The sequence below is a fragment of the Notechis scutatus genome, chromosome 6 (genome assembly GCF_049901735.1).
Source record: "Notechis scutatus isolate UNSWTSFEM ecotype Mainland chromosome 6, rNotScu1.2, whole genome shotgun sequence".
Lineage (NCBI taxonomy): Eukaryota > Metazoa > Chordata > Lepidosauria > Squamata > Elapidae > Notechis > Notechis scutatus.
The window spans coordinates 60,351,136-60,374,478 of record NC_142014.1 but is presented as its reverse complement, the minus strand read 5'-3'; the positions used below and the strand labels follow the sequence as shown (position 1 = coordinate 60,374,478).

At 37.0% G+C, this 23,343-nt stretch overlaps 1 protein-coding gene across 2 annotated transcripts in view; it reads left to right on the top strand.

Moving 5' to 3' along the window:
* Positions 1-1,188: 1,188 nt before the first annotated feature.
* The window catches only part of TBXAS1 (thromboxane A synthase 1), a 238,679-nt gene continuing 216,524 nt past the window's right edge, over positions 1,189-23,343 (top strand). The window contains exons 1-2 of one of the 2 annotated variants that reach the window (XM_087968482.1): positions 1,189-1,435; positions 15,287-15,406. In XM_087968482.1, coding sequence (XP_087824608.1) covers positions 15,309-15,406 — 98 coding nt within the window. In that variant the 5' untranslated portion in view covers positions 1,189-1,435; positions 15,287-15,308. The remainder of the gene's footprint in view (positions 1,436-15,286; positions 15,407-23,343) is intronic. The other variant, XM_026695041.2, reaches the window with a different exon arrangement.

Sequence of the window (23,343 nt, the reverse complement as noted above, 5' to 3'; positions counted from 1 at the left end):
ACTTAACAAATGTCTCATTTAACAACACAAATTTTGGGCTCAATTGTGGTCATAAGTTGAGAACTACCTGTATTATCCAGGATGCTGTGAACTCCCAACTGTTGGGACCTGGGAAACTTGGTTTAAAATGTGCCCTTGTGGTGCTTTATTCTTAAATATGATTTGCTGATCTGGTTTTCTTTTTCTTAACCTTGTGTGTGTATTTGTGTGCATAATGGAGACTTCAATATTCTGCTTAAAACCAAAACCTAGTGTATTTTTTGAGGTAATCAACCTTTTCTTCCAAACCTTAACTTTGTATGAAAAAAATCAAATTTCATACCTTTAATATACATATCCTAAATTGTAATTTATACTGATAAAGTACTTTTTTATTTCTAATACTCTGCTTTATCTAACCAATATATTACTATAAAACAATACTGTACAAGTATAGTTTTGAAAAAAAAATGTATCAAGATTTATAACAATATAATAAAAAGGGGAAAAAAACCCTTTTGCCATAAGACCTACATTGCCTTTTTGAAATCAGTTACTATCTTTTAGTTTAACATCCCAAAATGACTTGTTATGAAGGCTGGCTAAGGATTCTAAATTGCAAATTCTGAAAGGGAAGCTGTCCGGAACCTAAATAAAACATATAATTAATGCCTAGTAGTAAATACACTTTACCAGAACAATGTTGTTGTAATGGCGGCAGTGTGATTGGCATTGGGAAATTATGAGTGGCTGCAAGGTTCTCTGTATACAGATCTTTAGGCTATTCCTTTATTAGCACTACTGTAGCACTTAGGTGCTAAAGATAGAAGAAAGGACATGTGGGTGGCTGATATATGAAAATTGCACTTTTATATGGGAACTGCAAGGACAATTCTACTTATCTGTCCAATTGTGCTAAATCATAAACTAGTTTATAGAGGTAGAGTGTACCCCCAAACAAAGCCAAACAATGACTATAATTTTCCAGCTCTTTTAAGGAACCGGTCTAAATACTGGAGGAAAAAAAGGTCAGTGTTTTTAGATAATGAATGAATAGGCCATAATTCTTCTGCTTTGTTTAATTTTTTGAGATCCAAAGTCCAAAGGGTGGAGCTGACTTGCACAGGCTTGTGGTGTGGTTGAAAAGTTTCTGGGTGAGAATGAGATAAAAGGAAACATTTAATACAGCCAGGAGCTAATAAAGTTGGCTGTTCCACGCCCCATGAAATTAACACTTACCTGACCAGCAAAAATTTAGTAGGTGAGATTTTCCCGTCTTTTCCTCTTTACTTGCATGGGAGAACTGTGACGAGAAGGACTTATTCCAGTAATCACTGAATTTCTGACTAATCACAGCTTTGGGTCTTTGTGCGCTTCCATCATACATACTCCATTCAAAGAGAAAGGTATGGGATGAGATATCTTTACATGTGTGATTGACAACAGGGATTGGTTGGTGAGTAGCATTCTATTGTTTCTGGAGATGAAAACTTAATGAAACACTATATAGCACTTCCCAAAGTATTTTAAAATGGAAGTTTGTGCTAAATAATATTGGAGCTGTAGAAGACTAGCTAGGCTTTTGTCTCATAAGCTATACATGTCTATTCACAAGTAAATTGCACTGAATTCCACACAGCTTATTCCTGAGACTAAGTTTATAGATTGTAATCTAAGTAGCTAATATATCACCCCTGGTTGTAGAAGCCCTTTTCTTTGGAGACTGGGTTTTGAAGGATTGAGTTGTGATAATGCATAAAACAGTATCTTTGCAGACATTTAATATAATTTGGGATTTATAAAGAACTGTGAATTGTTTATTATTTGCAGGAGATCAAAAATAAATAAAATAGACCAGGTACAGTTAATATATCAGGAGAATTTGGTATATTATCTAAAATTGTTGTGTGAATGCATTCTGGGGGAGAAAGGGGCAATCTCTGTCCAGTGGAAATCCAGCCTGGAAAAAAAAAACTCTGAAAAAAAATAATCTGGGATGGGTGTAAAGAGAAGGAATTGTAGTTCTTATTATCACTTGAACCACATATGTTGTTGCACCACCTTCTATTCAGGAGAAAGAACCCTTTTTTCCCAAGTTACAAAATACAACATGTTCCACAATGAGAAAATACAATGCTCATAAAAAGACTTCCTCTCGGAAAGAAGGCGGAGCCTCCTCACTGACCAACTGTAGATCGCATCTCTCTGCAGCTATGGTCCGTGCTCTTTCGTTGGAGAGCCCCAATCATTACGATTAGGGGCTGAAGCTGCCTTGGAGGGGCAGCGGAGTAAGGGGAAGCTGCAAGCCAGGGTGAGGGGAACAGTAAGAAACAGGTGCATGAAATAAAGAAATACAGAAATAGTAAAATGTTGAAAAGAAATTGTTTTTTCAGAGATAATGGTTGATGAATTAAAAAGGGGATTCTGCAGGGTGACAAGGGGTAATAAGAATATTTCTGCAATTAAAAATATTTAGAAAATAGGGTAATATAGATATTGATAACTCTTATTAAAAATTAAGGGGGGAAATACGCTGCGGAATCCAAATGAAATGATGTAATGATTATTATTGTAACCTCTTAAAAATAATAGTTTATTGGGAATCAAGATGAGGGAATAAAGGTATATTTTAACCATTGAGGTGTCACACTCAAAGCAGTAAAAGGGGGGAAACCTATACTTGTTTTTTTTCTTTAGTGTTAAAATTTGTATTAATTTAGAATTTATAAAAAAAAATGTGTAATGGAAAGGGAATATGACAGACTAAAGAACCAACTAAATTAATAAATTAATATAGGCTATTAAAAGCAAGGAGAGATTATATTTGAAATAATTGAAATGAAACAAAAAGATGTTTCGATTGAGATTAATGAAAGAGGCCAGAATTAATGTGTTTGTTTCTCTCCTTACTGAAAATTTGAATGGAAAAGGTAATAATAGAATTAAGTATGCATATATGAATGTATAATTGCTGTCATATTTGTATGTAAAGGTGATGACCCGGAAATATGTTGTCCACTAAAAAGAGATTTTTGTTTTTATGTGAAAAACTGAATAAAATTTGTTTAAAAAAAAAAGACTTCCTCTCTAGGATTATTGGTCTAAAATAATGTTTTCCAACCTTAGCCCTTTTCTTCATGTTGACTAAGGAATTCTGGAATTTAAAGTCCATATATTTTACAATGGCTAAGGTTGAGAAGCACTTGTTGAAAATCAGATATAGTACATTAGGCATGAAATAAATTATAAATTATAACCAGATATTGCATGTGGAAATTTTACTTGCTTTTACGTGCTTAGCCTTTGAAATTATATTTTAATAATTACAGGTTTTGATAGATTTTTAAAAAAACAGGCAAAAATATGTTGGATATAAATTAACTGATCTGAAATAAAATGGACAAAATGTATTTGAGTTTTTCTAATGCTTGTATTTTTTGAAATATAAGACATACCCATTTGATTCATGTGCCAAAAGGGTAATTTTAAAAGTAAGATAATGCTGCCCTACAAGGATTCTTATTCAATATCAATGAAAAATGGATACCCTGTTTTGGAGCATTATTTGATGCATGAAGATGCTCCCGGCAGTCTTTTTGAGGCCACAATTTAGTAGCAAATTGTTCGGTGTGGTTTCATCTGGCATTTAAAAAGTAATCTATGCAACATGAAAAAGCTGTAGAATTCTGGTCATTATTATTTCAGAGCGAAGGTGACAGGGTGTATCACAATTTTCAAAGCTCCCTAGGGGGTAACAACATATGTTATCTGCAAATAGTGTAGGAGCTAGTTCACAGAGAGGAAAGTCAGGTTAAATATATTTTTTCCCCTGAGTGCTGATTAGCTGTTTGCAAGTATTGTTTTTTTAAATGACTGTATTTTTATTTCCTCTTACCAGACAGATACCTCCCAGAATTATATATTCTTACTTTCTTTGAACTTGATGTGTTTTAAGATAATTGATTCTTGGACTTAAAAGTGTTCAGACTTGTTCGAATAGAGATTTTTGCCAGTGGAGGAAACAAAGCGTTACTTTAAAGACTACTACATTTATTATTGTGTAAACTAATCTTTAAGATGCCACAAGATTCTACTGTTTTTGCTCCAGCAGATCCACATTGCTGTCTTTCCAGATATTATTAAATAACACGAAGGACCTTATTAGATTTACTTGAAATTATTGCATCTTTTACATGTTCAAAGAAGAATCAAAGAAGAATCTAGATTAAACTGCCACTGAAGTAAGGCCTATAGAGTTCAATGGAACTTATTCCTGAGTCTGTACAGAATTGCCTTATAAACTTGTGTATTAGATATTTAATCCCAGGTGAGAGAAAGTAAGTATTGAGAAGTTTTGGAAGCAGCTGGGAGTACTGACAGTTACCATATGTCTCTAAAATAAACACTGGACTAGCCAAATCTTCAACACCAAGTGATAGCAGCATGAATTTATTGTCTCTCTTGCAGCCATTTGTTTTCCTATGGAAACAGAAAACTATTCATTCTGAAGTCATCTGGGGAAATGGTCAATGTTCTTGGGCATATTTGTATATTAGATATTTGCAACGAGCTTTCACTGTTCGCACCCAAAGTATATGATAACTGATATGGTAACTGATATTCACGGTCTTAGTTTCATATTTCAGTGCTTGATGGGAAAAAATAAAAAGGACAGTGAGTTTTTTGGTTAACTTAACCTCCTTCAAACCGATATGCTTCAGGTCTTATTTAGTTTTGGGGAGTGAATGTGAGAAACAAATTTATTAATTGCTTCAATTGTGATGCTATAGTAGTAATTCTTACTCTCATTTGTGGTGTACAGCTGCTGATATATAATGCATTGCATTTATTAAAGATTGGTAGATTTTTCTCACCCTCACGTTTAGTTACCTATGCTTCTCTTGCCTCAGCAGATGACAAGCCCTGGCAGAGATTTCTGGATTTGGAAACTAAACAAGATTGAGCCTGATTAAGACTCTAGATGGGCAATACCAGGGCTTTAGACCAGACTGGGAATTAAAGAAATAATAATCTTAGAAGAAAGGACTTCCTTATTGTAGCTGAGAAAACAACATAGATATATCTATGACCTCTGCTGCTAAAGCAAAATGTGTATTCAGAACACATTCAGACCCCACTTTCATTTTTGTCAATTTTGTTATGCTGCAGTCTGATTCTACAATTGTTGAAATTCATTTTTTTCTCATTAATCTGCACTCAGTACCCTTAATGACAAAGTGAACACACACACACACACACACACACACACAGAGAGAGAGAGTGACCTTTGATTTAGAATAAGTTAAGTTTCAAGGTTAACTTGCAGTCAGCTGTATTTCTCAACCTCATTTCTTCAGAATTTCACTTCTTTGAGTCTATGAATTATGCCTAGATAATTATAAGGAACTAGTTGGAGGAATGATTAGAGATGACTTGTTTCCCATAGTGGGTGAAACAAAAAAAGACCCTGAGGAAGTTGCATGATTTTGAGCACCACAGTTGGTTTGGTTGGCTTAAACATTATATGTGGTAGAAATCCAGCCATTTGTGATTTAGCTTCACAATTGCATACAGATAGTTCTTGACTTATGACCACAGTTGAGCCCAAATTTTCTGTTGCTACTTAAGACAGCTGTTAAGTGAATTTTTCTCCATTATACAACTTTTCCAGCCATGGTTGTTAAGTGAATCACTATAGTTAATTTAGTAACCTGCTTGTTAATGAATCTGGCTTCCTCATTGCGTGTCAGAAGGTTGCAAAAAGGGATCACATGACTGCAAGACACTGCGACTTTCATACATATATGACAGTTGCCAAGCATCTGAATTTTGATTATGTGACATGAGAATGTTGCAACAGTCGTAAGTCTGAAAAACGGTCCTAAGTCACTTTTTTCAGTGCTGTTGTAACTTCAAATGGCACTGAAAAATGAACGGTTGTAAATTGAGGACTACCTGTACGGTTAAACACAATATAACTTCACACCATGTCTGAACATAATTCAGTATGAACTTATTTTTTTCTTACAGGTTTATTTGTATTTTGTTTTATTTTATTTATTTTTCCTATTTACATGGCTGCTAAGAGTTGAAAATGACTTGATGGCATATAATTTTGCTAGGTTATACAGTTTGGTGAGTTCCAGCCTGTAGTCTAGGGTGTGGATACAAAATAATTCAGGCAATTGTTAAATTTGGTAAATTTTTAGCACTTCTGCTTAACTTTGTGTCAACCTTGCAGGATAAGCCAAACAGGAACCACAACCCGATGAGCTATTTCTACTTTATTGTAAAGCAATACTGACAGAATCGTGCAAGTATGAAATTAAATTCTCCACTCCCCCATTTCTTCTTTATTGCCCAAGAAACTAGGGAAGGTCTCTTCCCCCACCTACTCCCCAGTTTTGCTGTCTTTTATCTAACTGTTCCCTTGGCAGCATCTTTTCACCTAGTCTCCCAAAGTCTTTCTCACATGCTGTTACAGCTTGTTAGAGATCAGGCAGGATTATCTACAGTAATGACATTTGTCTATGTCAGCAAATATTTTGCATTATAAAAATAAAATAAAATAAAATATTTTATAAAAGTGGGTTTATTGAGCATTCCCTCAAATTCATTCATAGGCATTACATCATTGATGCCTATTTTACGTGGTGGCCTTCAAAAGATCTAAAGAAGGGTGTGTGTCAAACTCATGGCCTACGAGCCGGATGTGTCACGTGCTGGTCCCACCCCACCCGGTTTAGCGAAGGGGAAAAAAGTCCCGCTATGTCACGTGACACTGCCGTGACGACGTGAGTTTGATACCCCTGCTCTAAATGATGACACAAGGGTTTGTATAAAGAAAAAGATTGTGAGCTGAGCAGCTGGTATAGTCCTTACTTAGAGGTCTCCAAAGTTTGCTAAGAGGAAGCAAAAAAAACCCACCAAAACCTCCAGTCTGAATATCATAAAACCCATCTGTTAACATCAGAATTGTTTTCATCTTTGCAAGCTACATATTTCTCTTGGTAGATGGAAAAGACATTTGATAATACCTTACATCATGTCTGCATCTGATAGGTCCCAATTTACATGTCTGCAGATTCTTAGAGCAATTGACTGTTCTGCTACAGATCTTACAATAACACTAGTCAAATTATATCCCCCCTACATCCTCCCCAGGTGTTTTAATTTTCTTACCTGATGGTAGGAAACTTGATGGTTGACCAATGTAGGTATTACTGCAAAATAGATTTGACACACAAGTTGACACCTGGAGCAGCATAAAAGCCTAGTAAAATAAATCAATAAAATGCCTCTTTGAAGTTATAGTGGGGATTCTTTTGTTGATTAGATTTGAATATAATTGCAACCAAACAAGACTGTTGATAGTTAATAGCAAAGTAACACTATGTAATTCAATGCCCAAGGTAATTAAATAGAAATTAACCTATCTATAAAAAAATAGCAAAATACTATAACTATTTGTTCAATGGCATCATCTTATTCTCTACAAGGGTTTTGAAAAATATGTTAAGTAACAAGGTTAGCCATTTCAGAGTAAGTCTCACTTGAGAAAGGCTTTACTGTAATTCAGTTGCGGTCATTGGAAAACAGTGTCTATGTACCTCATTTTTAAAAATTCGGGCCAACTGCAGTTTTTCCCAAGGCATGCAAATCAGATGGTTTGATTCTGGTTGGCGAAGTTAAAGCTTAAATGTGCAATGCTTATAGTATCGTCTTAGGGATGATGCATTAAGTTTGCATACAAAGTATGCAAACCTTTCCTATTACCAGAATCATGGGGGAAATATTCCTCATCTGAAAACATTGTTGGCATAGTGAGAAAATGTCAAGTGTCACTAATAGAGCATTCTCTTCCTTAAAACAATGTTACTGTCAAATTCATTTCCTCCAATATAATTCAGAAGTTCTTCATTGTCAAGTAAATGTGTTTTGGACCATAGAATTAGCATTCTTCTCCTGAGTCTACCTAACTAGATTATCATTGTGTGTGTGGAGGGGTGTCTTGTCCATTTTCTGAAGTTAATCTCAGTTTGATGAGGCTAAAGCATTTTCTTTTTAACTAGCTATTTGGACATTCCACATAGTTTCATATTTGCAGGAGAAGGAAAGAGAAAAAAGGAACCGTGTAAAGGTTGCCCTTTGAGATTGTACGGCCTCAAGTGCAGTGACTCACAACTTGCTGATGCCTTTAAAGTTTGTGAAAGAAACTGTAATCCTCAAATATTTTTTTAAAATATAAAACAACAAAATTGTATTATTAAATTGAGATAAGGACTGGGTTCCCAATTCTCTTAAAATTCCAGTTCTGTTTCTTAGTGAAGCACCTAGTCAAGCTAAATTTATCTTTGGATATGTTGCTTTTTCTTTTTATATAATTTTAGAAGTTTCGGCTGATGCTTCTAGAGAAATTCTGTAGAAGAGGAAGAATGATTTGGAAAGGAAAATAAACCCGTGAAAAGACCTGTTCAACAGGGAAGTACTTAAGGAACAATATTTTACGATGTAAACACTTTTCTCTGCTCAGCTAGCTCTTCCAAATGTTTAAAAAAACTACATTTTCTTTTTGCATTCATAGTTGTCTAGGTAAACTTGTAAGATGGAAAGCTGGCAGTTTCAAATATCTCTTTCTGTGACAGTGTTTCTCAACCTCAGCAACTTTAACATGTGTGGACTTCAACCAGGGGTGGGATTCTCCCGGTTCGAACTGGTTTGGATGAACCCCTTGTTCCGACAATCAGCTGGCTCCAAACTGGTTCGCTCCGACGAGCATGTGGGCCTGCCTGCACTCTTTCTTGTGCTTTATGTCTTTTTGTTAGAGTACAGCTCATGCACGCGGCAGAGTGGTTTGCCGTGCCTCAGTTGTTTTCTCCCGCTGCAGTTGAAGGTAAGTATTAGCGTTTTAAAATGTGGAGCACGCACGAGGAGCATGTGTTTGATGCGTGTGTGCACAAAGCGCATGCTCACCGAACTGGTTGTTATACCAGTTGAATCACACCCCTGGCTTCAACACATGCTGGCTTGGGAACAGGGTGGATTTGATTTAAATCAAGTCAGTTTAAATCACAATTTAAATCATGATTTAAATCACAAGTAAAGAGGCTTGATTTAAATCAGTGGTTCCCAAACTTTTTCAGTCCACCACCTCCTTGGTGCTATAAACTCATCCTCAGTGCCCCCCACCCAGGGGTGGGATTCAAATTTCTTAACAACTGGTTCTGTGGGTGTGGCCTAATTTTGGGGTGTGGTTTGGTGGTCATGTGACTGAGTAGGCATGGCCAGGTGGCCATGTGACTGGCAAATCAAATATAAGCGGTCCTCGCTTAATGGCTGGTTGCTTAGTAAGTGTTCTAATTTATGACTGACCTCCCCAGAGCTACTTGACCTGTTTTTGGAGTTTTGACAGCCATGTACACACACACACACACACACACACACACACACACACTCCCTTCTAATCTTGCTGGAGCAGGTGGTTGGACTAGATATCTTATTCTTTTTCCCCTTTCTTTCTTTCTTTCTTTCTTTCTTTCTTTCTTTCTTTCTTTCTTTCTTTCTTTCTTTCTTTCTTTCTTTCTTTATCTTTTTTCTTTCTCTTTCCTTCTGTCCCTTCTTTTCATCCTCCCTCTTTCTTTGTCTATCCTTTTTCTTCCTTTCTCTGTCCCTTTTTCTTTCCCTTTTCTCTTCCTTTTCTTTCTTGTCTCTTCCTTCTCTCTTTTTCTCTTTCCCTCTCTCACTTTCTTTTCTCTCTCTCTTTCTCTCTCTCTTTCTCTCGTTCCCTCTCTCTCTATCCTTTCCTTAACCTATCTATCTATTTTCTGCCCAGGCAGGTGTGGACTAATCTATCAAAGGCCTGGGCTAATCCGGCATCACCCTGTTTCCCCTTTCGGAGGCCCGTTTCCTCCCCCACAACCGCCTCTTTCATCGTCCCACAGCCGTGACTTTACCTTCCTCCCGTGGTTGTCTGCCAGGGAAGGCAAGCCAGGACTGAGCTATTGTTGTCGCTGGGCTCCCCACCAGCCCACATCACCCTTGTCATGAATGCCTGCAGCCGCTATGAATGCCTGCAGTGAAAATTACTGACCTCCAGTTTTGCTCTGCTTCTCCAACGCACCATTGTGGCTGCATTCTAGGCTCCGGCCCCAAATGGGACGGTTGGTGATGCGATAATGACACAGCAAGGTGAGGGATGTGGCAGGCAGCAGGTGAGTGGATGTCCGCTAACAGGTGCTGCCATGATGGATCTGAAATGATAGGTGCTCGTTAATATATTTATAAGCTGATTAAAGGTTTCACTTTCATTTTTACTGCTTGCTCTTCTTCCTCACACTTAAAGCCTGGTGGTACAGGTGTATTTCTCTTCAAATAATCATACACTTTGTAGTGTACATAGATTTGTAAAACAATGAGATAAAGGAATATTCCTGAACTTTGTTTTATGGTTTATTTCATAAATCATACTGTGAAACTGTGTGAATGCATCATCAATGCAGTGCGTGTTCTCTCAGCTTGCAGAGTTTGGATTCATTAAATGAGTTTACCAAAATTGTAAATATTGCAGAATATACAGCCTCATGCTACATAACTAAGCTTCATTTCATGCTGAATAAATTAAAATATTAATGTATCTTAAATAGAAAACTATCTTTTGATAGTTTTTGGAAAAAGCATTTTATTAAAATAAATTTGATAAAAATTTTAAAAATCCAATTTAAATAAAAAATCCATTTTTTTATTTAAAAATCATCTAATTTTTCCACCCTGCTTGGGAATTCTGGCAGTTGAAGTCCACGCATCTTAAAGTAGTTGGAGTTCTAGAACAGGGGTCCCCAAACTTGGCAATTTTAAAACTTGTGGACTTCAACAGCCATAGAATTCATAGCTGGCTGGAGAATTCTGAGAGTTGAAGTCCACAAGTCTTAAAGTTGCCAAGTTTGGAGACCTCTGTTCTAGAAGCTCTCTGGGTCTTTGTATATCCTGGCCCTGCTTCATTCTTGTGGTAGCAGCTTGGTAGTTCTTGCTGCCACAATTTATCTTCCAAGGGGTGCCTTGCATGATGCCCTGATCCTAACCTCTGACAATGGTTATTTTCTTTATAATCTCAAGCAGCAGAACCTGGGAAAATTTCCTTCTTGAAACCCCAGAGAGCTGCTGCCAGTAATGGCATCAACATGCCAAATATTTTGGCACAATACAAAGCAACCTCATAAGTTCAAGATTTCCTGTATTGTGCTTGCCATAATTCCTGCATTTTTGCATAACATGGATTGTTCGTTTAGAATCAAATAGTCCTGGCCAGTTATGCCGACAAAGGGTACAATGAAGAAACTATTGATGCTGACTTGAGGAGAACAGTCCAATGGCTCGATAGGGAAGAGTTGGTTGATTGCAATTTCCCTGTTTTGAAGCAGTTTTTTCTGGACTGCAGTGATGTGGCAGTGCATTTATTGATTTTGTTTTGCATTTGGAAGTGTTGGTGCTATTAATGCTTTAAACACAGGCACAACACATTGGATGTGTGAAATGCTTTGCAAAGCTGCTACTGAACTCATTGATCTTTTTACTTAATCTGTGGAATATACAGGAAAGGCACTGCATGTCTTTTTTAAAACAGAGACCAAACTCTAGTTTGGATATTGTATGGGCCAGTCTTCTTAGGATTGACTTCTGTTACATTGGTGGTGATTTAATGAGCATATGTCCATGTGCTTTGGTGTGATAAGAATACAAAATATAACAAAGAGAATTAGAGAAGCCTTAAATCTTAACAAAAATATGTGTTTTTAGGATTAATTATGTTATCGATTAAATTTATTTTACTCCCAGTTCTATCAATGTCTCAGTAAACATAAAGTAAAATCTAATATGTAAATTAAACCAGAAGCATTAAAAACAGCAATAAAAACAATTGAAAGGCTGCTTTGAAAGTCTGCCTTTACATTTATGGGAATACAAATATAGAATACTTGTTTTTATAAGACTTGCCAAAGAAGGTACAAAAACCTGACTTTTAAGGTTTTAAAATTTGCATAATCTTGTCAAACAATTATTTGATAAAGCCACACTCTGAATGTTTTAAAGCCTAAGTATCCAAATCAAGGGAAAATAAAATCCAAAAAACCTCAAGGGAAAAGCTGTTCGAGAGGGTGACAGAGAAGGTATGCCAACTCTTTGATTTTACAGGATAGACAGAGACAAGTGGAGAAAAATAGTCCCTCAGATATCCAGGCCCTATGTCATGTAAGGTGCCTTGTAGGTGATAACTATCACCTTGAATTGTATCTGGAAGTTTCCTAGTAATAAATACAGTACAATTAGGAAAGTTACATGGTTGTACTAAGGTTCTCAATAACTACTCATGCTCTGCATTCTGAACCAGCTGTAGTTTCTGAGTGGTCTTCAGGGGCAGTCCCGTTTAAGGCCTATTGTAATGTTCTATAGTGAAGTGACTTAGGCAGAGAATCCAAATAAATACCTCCTCTACACTTGTTAGCAGCTTGTAAAAGGAATTATGTATTGGAAATTGTAATGAAGGTGGTAATCACATAGAACTATATTATACCTGCCTTGCCACTTCAAGTTTAAAGGTAAAGGTTCCCCTCGCACATATGTGCTAGTCGTTCCTGACTTTAGGGGGCGGTGCTCATCTCCGTTTCAAAGCCAAACAGCCTCTATGGTCATGTGGCCGGCATGACTAAACACCAAAGGCGCACGGAATGCTGTTACCTTCCCACCAAAGGTGGTCCCTATTTTTCTACTTCCTTTTGAACTGCTAGGTTGGCAGAAGCTGAGACAAGTAATGGGAGCTCACTTCATTATGTGGTGCTAGGGATTCGAACCGCTGAACTGCCGACCTTTCAAATGACACTGAGCCACCGCGTCCCCTTCATCTTTACCCACTTCATCTTTACTCAAACATTTTTATGAGTCTCTATTTATTTTATTTATTTATTTAGGAGATTTATATTGCTGCCTATTCACACATGTCAACTCAAGGTGGTTTACAAGAATATTTCCTATTGCTGTCTTTGAGTGCTATTTACAGATTGAGGGTGCCCATGCTGAATCTAAAGCAGTATATCTCAATGTCATCGGCATTAACATGTGTGGACTTCAACTCACAGCTCAACTAGGGAATTCTGGGAGTTGAAGTCCTCAGGTCTTAAGCTTGCTGAATTTCACAAACACTGAAACCACCTTTCAATTCATATCTTGACCAGAAGTAGTCACAGGGACATGTTTAAATGGTATGGAGCTGATTTGCCTTATTTATAATGGAGGGTGGACTTCTTGCCAAGGAGTCAAACACTTATCCAAGATGGTGAAGAATATTTTGGGGGGCTAAAAGGGATGTGACATCAATGGATATTTAGTTTTGCATCAATTAATACATTATGTTCACTATGTCAGTTATTTTGTGAAAGTACTCATGATATGTTGTTAAAACTCTAGGTAAGTCCTCTAGCACAAACATTGGATTAAATCCACCTTGGTTTATGTAAATCTAACAATCTGTTCTCATAGCCTTAAACAGATGTCTGTCAAGAATTATACATCCTATTTGTGCAAGGTCTACTATATTATAGACCTTGCATTGGTCTATATATACATTGTATCATGCATTTTCAGAAAATGTCCAGTAAAGCACATCAAATAATATTAAAATGTATTAAACACAAACCATTAGCTGAGAGATATCAAAAGATGGCATGAATAATAAGGTTTCAACCTGGATAGCAGTATAGTACTTTTTCTGTAGGGGGATTTCCTTAGGTTTCTCTAAATTGGGTGCCACAACAGAAAAGGTCTTTTTACCAGTTGATGCCAATTGCATATTCCCAAATTTAATCTCCAGTGCTGCTAGTTCTTAACTTTTGTAGGCTTTTGAGAAAGACTTAAATGGTGGATGATTATTTCCACTAAAAAATTAGTGCTGAACTAGAATGAACCACTGACCTACTCAAACTAACCTCCTCTTTAGATGCCAAGCAGAGTACTTCCACATAATTTATTTTTTTCATTTCTAGAGGTGATTTTTAATGTAGATCATTTTCCCACTACTGCATTAAAATACTATCTATCCTTGAGTCAGCAGAAAACTATGACATTTGCTGCTCCAGTGCTGATCACTATTCTCCCTCAATTGCTTTGTTCTCACTCACTGCTGAATGGTGTTGTCCTGTCTGTGCATGTGAACATGTGATAAGCAAAGTGATTAGTTCACATCCTCCCTTTTCTGCACATCACTGCCTCACAGGAAAAACAATTTGCCCATCAAGGCGATGCAGCAGCACAGTGCATGTCTGGATGCAGGATTCTGGTATCATCTCCAAACTGCTGCTTGTCCTCTTCCTCCTCTACTTTATTTTGTTGTAAACTGAACTGAATACCATTCTGAGACAACATCAGAATGGCAGCAGATGAGACAGATCATGGATTGGAAGAAAGGAAAAAATAAAAACAAAAAGCCCACAGCTTTCAGTCTGAAAAGGCCAAAAAGGGCCCCTCTGTCCCTTCCCACTACTGATCATCTGATTTCACCTTCTGGATAAAAAGTGGCAAAAGTGTCACAGATTTTACAAACCTTGTTAATGGGTGAGGGGAAAAAACTGTTCTAAAAACCATTAAGATAAAAATGACTGAAGTGGGTCTTCCTAGTCTAGGAATGAGATGAAGGGAATGTCACAAGGACACAGTGAAAGCCAGATATGGTCATGGATATTTCTGCCCCACTTAGATGCAAGTGGGAAAAGAGATATTGACAGGTCTGCAAAGAGCAATTTGGCCCATTCAAAATTTGTTTAAGTCTTTGGATAGCTTATTTCTAAAGCAGTATTGCTATTAATCAAGAATGCAAACCCAGAGTCTTTGTGTTGTGTAAGATATTTTATATTAAACAGAGATGAAGAACTCATTGATTTTTTTTTATTATTCACTGCCTTCTGGGTTTTGAAATCTATACCAGGTTAGTTCATTCTTATCCTTTATTCATCCCCACATGCCAGCTCTGTGATATCAGGCGGCAGCTATGTAAATATTTATTGCTGCTGCAGTCGTTAAATGTTGAAGAGAAAGGTTTGGAAGATCATTGTCTTGGCCTACTAATGCAGGAAACCCTTAATTCTGTCTCTGTAAAGATTCAAGAACAGGAAAAGTTGGTGTTTGGTTTTGGAGTGACGCTGATGTAACACTTAACTTCCTTGGTTCCTCTTTTGCTGTAGCTTGTCACTTGTATTAACGGTTGGAAGTCTGTCACCTCCTAACTAATGAAACATCCTTTTTTTTCTGCCTGTTTGACCAGTGTGCTTCTCCAGTAGAAGACAATGGAACTTACAGATGTCTTGAGGCTTGACTTGGTTGAGACTAATGTTACAACAGCCACACTGACTTTTCTGGTGATAATGTTGGTTCTCCTTGCTTGGTAAGTGGATTTTTGAATTAAGCTTTCTCAAATACAGTTTAAAGAAACAAGTTCATGACTGTTTGGTTTCCAAACTAAAATTATTTTTGAAGAACAAAATCCACAGACTTTTGTGATACTATCAACTTAAGGAAGACTCTGTCCATCTCAGGAAGCAGACTCAGTTCTTGCAAAAGGTTACCTCTGATAAAGATTTTAAAATAATCCCTTTAAAATAATCTAAGAAAGTTGAACATATGTGACTATGATTGTTTTTGCAACAAAACATTTTGTGCTATATTAAAGACTAATATATTTGTGAAATTAGAAATAGTTAATTTTATGGTTGCAGGAATTCATCATCATTATCAACTGGTTGCTTGTTTGAAAATTTAATGGCAGTTAAATTTTAATTAGACTCCTATGAAAGAGTTTCTGTGTAGATGCTAATGTAAACTATTTTCTGTACTCTGATTCAAACACGTCACTCAACATTATTTCCATAACAATATGTAGTTTGTGATTCTCCTTGACATAAACTATTAGAATAATCAAGGGCCTTTTATGCTATATTATTGAGATCAATGAATAGAAGGAAACAAAGAAATTGATTGACTTAATTTTTTAAAAAAACAGGCTCATGACCATAAATAAAACAAAATCTATTGAAAACTCATAATTAAATGGCTGTTATAAATGCCTTTAAACTGCGTAATTGTTCTTTTTCCTTTTCCTTACTCCAAGTCTCCATAGGAATTAATTTATATTTATGTGATTATTTTGTTTCAAAATAATGGGAATGAAATAAGTAATCGTTGTCAGCTGGAAATATTTTTTCTTCTTCTGATACATCTCTGCCTATAAGTTTTACTTTTCCAGCTCTACTATCTTCTGTTATCCAAATATTTTCTGCTTTATAATATTCCTATAAATCTTACCTCAAAACCCACAGATTCATAAATCTTTATGGGACTACCCTCTTCATTCCCATACCCATGAATCAATTTTTATGTTGTAAACTTTTTAGGGTAGCCTCAGGATTCTGCAAAGTGCAATGGGTATAAATAGCAGCCTATAGTACTACTGTTAATAATAGCTATTACTGTTATCATTTATATACTTTACTGTATTTTTGTTCTGAGCACATTTGGAATTTTGAGAGCATGTCATTGGTCTCCTTCCAAAACAGCTATTGTTGGAACACTTATTCACAAAATGGTTACAGGATTGTGATACAACATCCATTTATTATAAGACCAGATTTAGCTATATAGGATTCTTTGTATATCACTGCAACACAACATATCTTAATTTTTTTTTTTTTTTGTAGGTAAGTGAACACTTTTCCACATATAACATTGAACCAATTCCCTCCATTCTCATTTTGTTTTTCTAAAAATGCCAATTGGGCCTTTGGGGGAACTTTGAAAATAAGATGCTGTAGGTTATACATTCATTTGTAGCATCACAACTTTCCATTTTCAATTAAAAATTAAAGTCAGAGTAGAGAACTACCTGGCAAATATCTAATAAAATGTTTATAGATTCACTGGTGTTTGTTAGCAGCATACTAATTCTGCTTTAATGATAGAAAGATAACTTGGATGCTTCTTTGAAAAATATTCCGTTGCATTCCTAGATTTTCCAAAATCTACTTTTTCCAAGGAGAACTTATTTTCATTGTAACTCAGTTACAGGAACACAATGTATGTCTAAAGCTGAGGATGTGTGGATGTGCCTAGGAGAACTCTTTTAGGGGACCGTTTTTAAGGATGGATACTTTTTTAAAGTAGTCCTTCAAGTCAGCAGTTCTTTGCAAGAAATAGATCATTTTAAGCGGTTATCAAGCAACTCTAAAGAGTCTTGGTTTCTTAGTTATGATAATCGTGGTTTTGAACTTTCTGGTCCACTATCAACCAACAAATAATGTTCTGATTTGGTTTTGAGCCAATTTTGCAGTTATCTGAAAAGGATGGATGGATGACGGGTAGATGGATGGATGGATAATAGATAAGCATGAGGATATAGATGCACTGAAAATACTGAGATTTAAATGAGAAAGTATTAAGTTATCAATGCTTCTGAAATTTTGAGGATGACGAGCAGTGTAGTTCCTCATCTGTAGTATTATTGCTATAAATAGTACATTTTAAAAATATTTAATTGAATAGGGAGATAAGTTGCTGCTGTCTGGCCTCGGTGTGCTTATTCCAGTTATGGCTTTACTTCTGCTTGTGAATGCCTTGATAAAATTAATACAGGAATTTGCCTTTCATTTAAAGTTTAATGTGCCATAAGCTTGGCATTATGAAGAAGCTGTCACTGCTTTCAGATGTCGTTGTTCAAAGTAGAGTTTCACCAGCTTATCTAAACAAACCTAAGTGTTTGAAATGTGGAAATAGAGTTGTAGTTCTCTCTCTCTCTCTCTCTCTCTCTCTCTCTCTCCCTCTCCCTCTCCCTCTCCCTCTCCCTCTCCCTCTCTCCCTCCCTCCCGTCCTCCCTCCCTCTCTCTCACACACACTCACTCACTCTCTGTATATATGTGTGTAGTGTGTGAGTGTATAGGAGGGGTACATTCAAAATTGCTTGTTTCATAATTCTGAAATAGGCACTTAATGAAGCTTGTCTGCAATGCACACACTGTGACCTTCCCATGTTGTTTGAGATAAAGTATCCCTCTATCCTTTTCTGCTTATTTTTTCAGTCCAGGTGCTAATCTCACATTTTCATATATGGAGACGGCGGGTTCAGACTCTGTTCTTTATCTGATGCTGCTTAAAAATGTCTTCTGTTTCTCAGCAGAGGTGGCAATATAAGCCCTTCTCTTGGACTGTGTCTATACTGCATGAGACTATTGGATGCAGCTTTCCCGTGTTAAGTTAAACACTCGAATAGTGCTGCGATATGTCTCCCTTCTCAGCGTTGGAAGATTAGCACAGGCAGACCTGGGTCTTAAATGGCCTCTTTGTTAGACACATGTTGTGGAATGCCACGCTTTAAATGATATGCTGGCTGATAGAAGGGGTTTGTGAAAAGCAACCCTGATGTGCCTGGGCTAATGCTGGTAGTAAAATGTTTGCGTCACTTGTCACTTACCCTCTGCAAAGATAACCTTCATGCTTTTTGAGTGAGCAACTTCTTGGCTGTTGGCGTATGTATTGTTGTCAGTTCTTTAGTTATAGAACTGAGTTCTCTTGTGTTTTTGAAATGTGGAAATAGAGTTGTAGTTCTCTCTCTCTCTCTCTCTCTCTCTCCCTCTCCCTCTCCCTCTCCCTCCCTCCCTCCCTCCCTCCTTGTCTTAATAGAAATGGCTTAGCTTCATCTCTTCTATAGTAGAAGAGAATAAGATATTAGTCACTATATTCCATAGAACCACATAGCCAGATTTTGGGCTCAAAACCCTCACAGATGTTTGTTTGGCAAATGGGAGGAAGATCCCATCTTCCTTGCTACCATGAGATTTTTTGCTTCACTGCATTTAGTGGCTGTGTAACGAGACCACAGTGTAGTTACAGAACCCATTATTTTCATGCCACACCAGCTCCAGTGCTGGCCATTTCTGACTAAAAATGTAACAGGAAATATCTCTGCCTCAGACCCTAAAGATTAGTTGCTGAAACAAACTGTCCTCCTCCCATCTGATGCCTTCCAGGTTTGCTGGAGCTACAACTAGCAGAAATCTATTTATTTATTTTTATTTATTTATTTATTTATTTGTTTGTTTATTTATAAATATATTCCCAGCCATCACATGAAGCCAAAACTGAAGAGACCTCATTATGACTTTGTGTTTAAGTCAGGAATATAGTGTACCACAAGTTTTCCATGGCTTATCTAATTTTGCCTTAACATGTTAGAGAACCCAGCCAATGTGGTTGTTAAATCACATATAAGTTTGGGCATAGTTTCACGATCCCAGAATCATACTATCTCCTTTTTTAAGTAAAAAACCCAGTTCTCTGCTTGTGCAGCAGGAAGCAATTGAAAGATATGCAACACAAATTGGTTAGTTAGAATTAAAACAAGTGGCTCAATGAAATATGTAAATGTGAGTAAAATAACATTGCTTCCATTGCGTTGGAAGAACTGATATCATTCTGTGTCAGGATTGCTACTTTGAGATAAGAGGGGACCTAAGAAAATTTGAGATGATAATGAAAAGAATTAGAGTGACTCTTATCACCAGAGCTAGAAGCACAAGAGGTAGTTATGAATGGTTCTGTCATCCATGTAGTCCTCAATTTGCAACTACAACTGGGACTGGAATGTCTGTCACTAAGCAATGTGGTCATTAAATGAGTCACACCTAATTTTACCACTTTTTTTGCCATAGTTGTTAAGCTACTCCAGTTGTATTTTTGTCTAGTTCACATCATTAAAGGTATATTTACATGCAGTCCTCCATTTCTATCCAAGGACAATTTAGTATGCAATTAAACAAAATCTACAGCACTATCCCTAATATAGTAGCTCAGTTAATATCAATAACACAATTATTCATTGAAGCAGCATTGCTTAAAATATAGCATCCTTCCAGTTAAAATGCAAATGATTGAAATGCCTGCCATAATAAATTTATATTCACTCAGCACCTTAAGATGTACCACTGTAAAGAATTCCATCACTAGGACAACAGACAGTAAAGTCTCCTTTATTATCATCAATCTAATCTCTGACGTTATGAAAGGAGCTTTAGTGAAAGATTCTGAAGCTCAAATAGATTGGAGGAAATGTTCTTTAAGATACTTGGCCCTCAGGTTTTAGATCTCAACATCAAGGAATGTAGAACTGACAAAACTGATGGTCCTTATTCTCAGTGAGCCACGCCAACTCCCCCTTTCCAAATCTTGACTTCTGTTTGGTGTTTCAGATTATGTCCAAGGGGCAATGCAATGCATTCAAGTAGCCCAAGTGACGTGTTTCTAAAACATGGATCCCTCTCGATGTTCCTTTTGCATATTAGACTTTGTTTCTTTGTGCAGATGGAAACCTGGCTCTGAGAATCATAGCTCAGCACCACCATGGCTGAATCCAGCATTAGAAAGAAAATATAACACAGCAGCTTGAAATAAATAAATTTCCTTCCTCCTGTTCTTCATCTATACTAGCCCAGGTGGAGACTGAGAAGCTCATTCTTGAGTGCTATCATATGTTTGTATTATTATATCACAGTCCTAACAGGCACTCCACCAAAAGCGGCTGCGCTAAAGAAAGATGGACATATCAACAGCAGATTTCAAGTATAGGATGGTATAAAATATAGTGTATGGCAATATAAATATGGATATATAGGGTAAGAAACAGATTGTCCCAGCAAATGGGAGGTAATGGCATTTAAAGGTATTAAATAAACCATTATTTTAAAACAATGAACACAGTGGTGTCAAACTCGATTTCATTGAGGGCAATATCAGGGTTGTGCTTGACCTTGGAGGGCTGGGGTGGGCGTGATCAAGGTGAGCGTGATCAGCTTGATGGCACTCATGTCAGGGGTGCCTATGGTGGCTCGAGTGCTCTGCCAGTGAAAATGGGATCCTGAGCTCTGTTTTTGGCTGCAATGGCTTCCTGCAAACCTCTGCCAGCAAATACGGAGCTCGCACGCAGCCCTCCTGAGCTCTGTTTTCACTGGCGGAAGCACCACAGGCCAGTCCTTCGCTGTTCCCAGGGCAGCCCCGCAGGCCAGATCTAAATACCCCTTAGGCCAGAATCCAGGCCCCATGCCTTGGATTTGACACTCGTGGTCTTATCCTCAGAATAATGAAATGCATTCATTTTTTACATTCTTTTCATTGTTCTTTAATGGTATTGAGCTCTGTTTTCGCTGCAGAGGCACTGCAGGCTGGTCCTTTGCTGTCCCAGGGAGGCCCTGCAGGCCAGATTTAAGCACCCCACTGGCCAGATCTGGCCCGCGGGCCGTGAGTTTGACACCCCCGAGCCCACAAAATGTTGTTTAAGTGCCATCCATAAGTGATCAATGCTGCTTACTTTTTAGACCAGGAGGAACATGGAACTTTTGATGAATAATGGCTTTAATAATAATTTTAATAATAATGGCTGAATAAGTTGCTGGTTTGATTTGATATGATTAATCTGGCCTCTAGCCCTTGGGTAGATTTTTTTAATATAATGGGAAAAACTAGAGAACCTAAATAAAGATAAAGATAAATATGGTAAAGATAAAGATATATATATGTGTATCATCACTATCATTTTAGCCATTGTCTATCTACTGCAGGATGAAGGCCTCTTCCACATGTTTCCAACTTATACGGTTCTGAGCTTAAAACAGGCATTCAGATCAATTTGTTATTAAGGCTTCTTTAATATCAGATGAGATATTCACAGGAAGAAATAAAACTAAGTATGATTAAATTTTCTCAAAATCATCATTGCCCAAGTGCTCTGTAATAAAACAATGACTGTTTATGTTACATGATTTCTGGATTCTTTCCTGCAGTTTAAATGTTGATATCCAGCAGATTCTTTACCCAAACACTGGTGTTTTTTTTTAGTATGTTATGATATTTCTACATTCTGTTTCTTGGAAGCAATTATTAAGCATGTGTGGGGGGAAGGAATACAAACTAAAGAACCCTTTTCCAGTAGTGACCACAATATGATTGACTTTTGTCTCAACATACGTCCACACAAAAATCACCACAATGATGTAATCCCCAATTGTAACTTCAAAAAAGGCAACTATGATCTTATAGACAACGATCTCTCATCCCTTGATTGGCAATCTCTATTCACTGGATGCAATACTGTTGAAGACCATTACAACATATTTTTACTTGAAGTCAAAAGAGTCATCAAACTATATGTACCAAAAACAACTCCCAAAACAAAACAAAAAAGCAGATTACCCATATCAATAAGGAAACTTCAATCCAAAAAGAGATCACTCTGGCGGAAAAACAAATCTGGTCACGTTGCCAATTTCAAAAACCGATACAAAAATTTATGCCACCAGATAAAGACCGAATGCACCAATTATCACATTAAACAAGAGGAAAACCTTCTAAGCACCAATTCCACCCGTGCTTTTTACAATTTTGTAAACAACAAACTAAAAGACTCAAGGTCCATCCCTCCCTTGATAGGACCTGATGGTAAAGACTGCAACGACGACACCATTAAATCCAACATCTTTAACACATTCTTCGGCTCAGTATTTGTAAACAGCAATGGATCATGCCCAGTATTTCCTAGCCGTACCACAGATAACAACAATGATCTAATACATATCGATTTCACAGAAGACAATGTTGAAAAATCACTACGCAATCTAAAACCATCTCTATCTATTGGACCGGATGGAATATGTGCCTACTTCTTAAGAAAGCTATCCACTGCCATAGCCAAACCTCTAAGCATAATCTTTGAAAAATCTTTCAGAACCAGCTCCTTGCCTAACCTATGGTCACAAGCCACAGTCATCCCCATCTTCAAAAAGGAGACCCAAGCCTAGTTGAAAATTACAGGCCAATCTCCTTATGCTGCATCACCTGTAAAGTCATGGAATCAATTATTAACCAATCCATTATCCTCCACTTAGAGACAAACAACCTACTCTCCAATAAACAATTTGGTTTCAGAAAAAACTATCCTGTAATCTGCAACTCTTACACTGCAAAAACATATGGACGACACAACTCGACCAGGGCAAAGCAATAGACGCAATCTACATAGACTTCTGTAAAGCCTTTGATTCAGTGGTACACGACAAACTACTCCTAAAAATAAAATCCTATGGTATCTCTGGACAACTGAATAACTGGATAGAAGCATTCCTGTCAAACAGACAACAAATGGTCAAAATCGGGAGCGTCCTATCAAATCCAGTACCTGTCAATAGTGGTGTCCCCCAGGGCAGTGTTCTAGGACCAACTCTCTTCATACTCTACATAAATGACCTCTGCGATCATATTAAGAGCAATTGCATTCTTTTCGCTGAT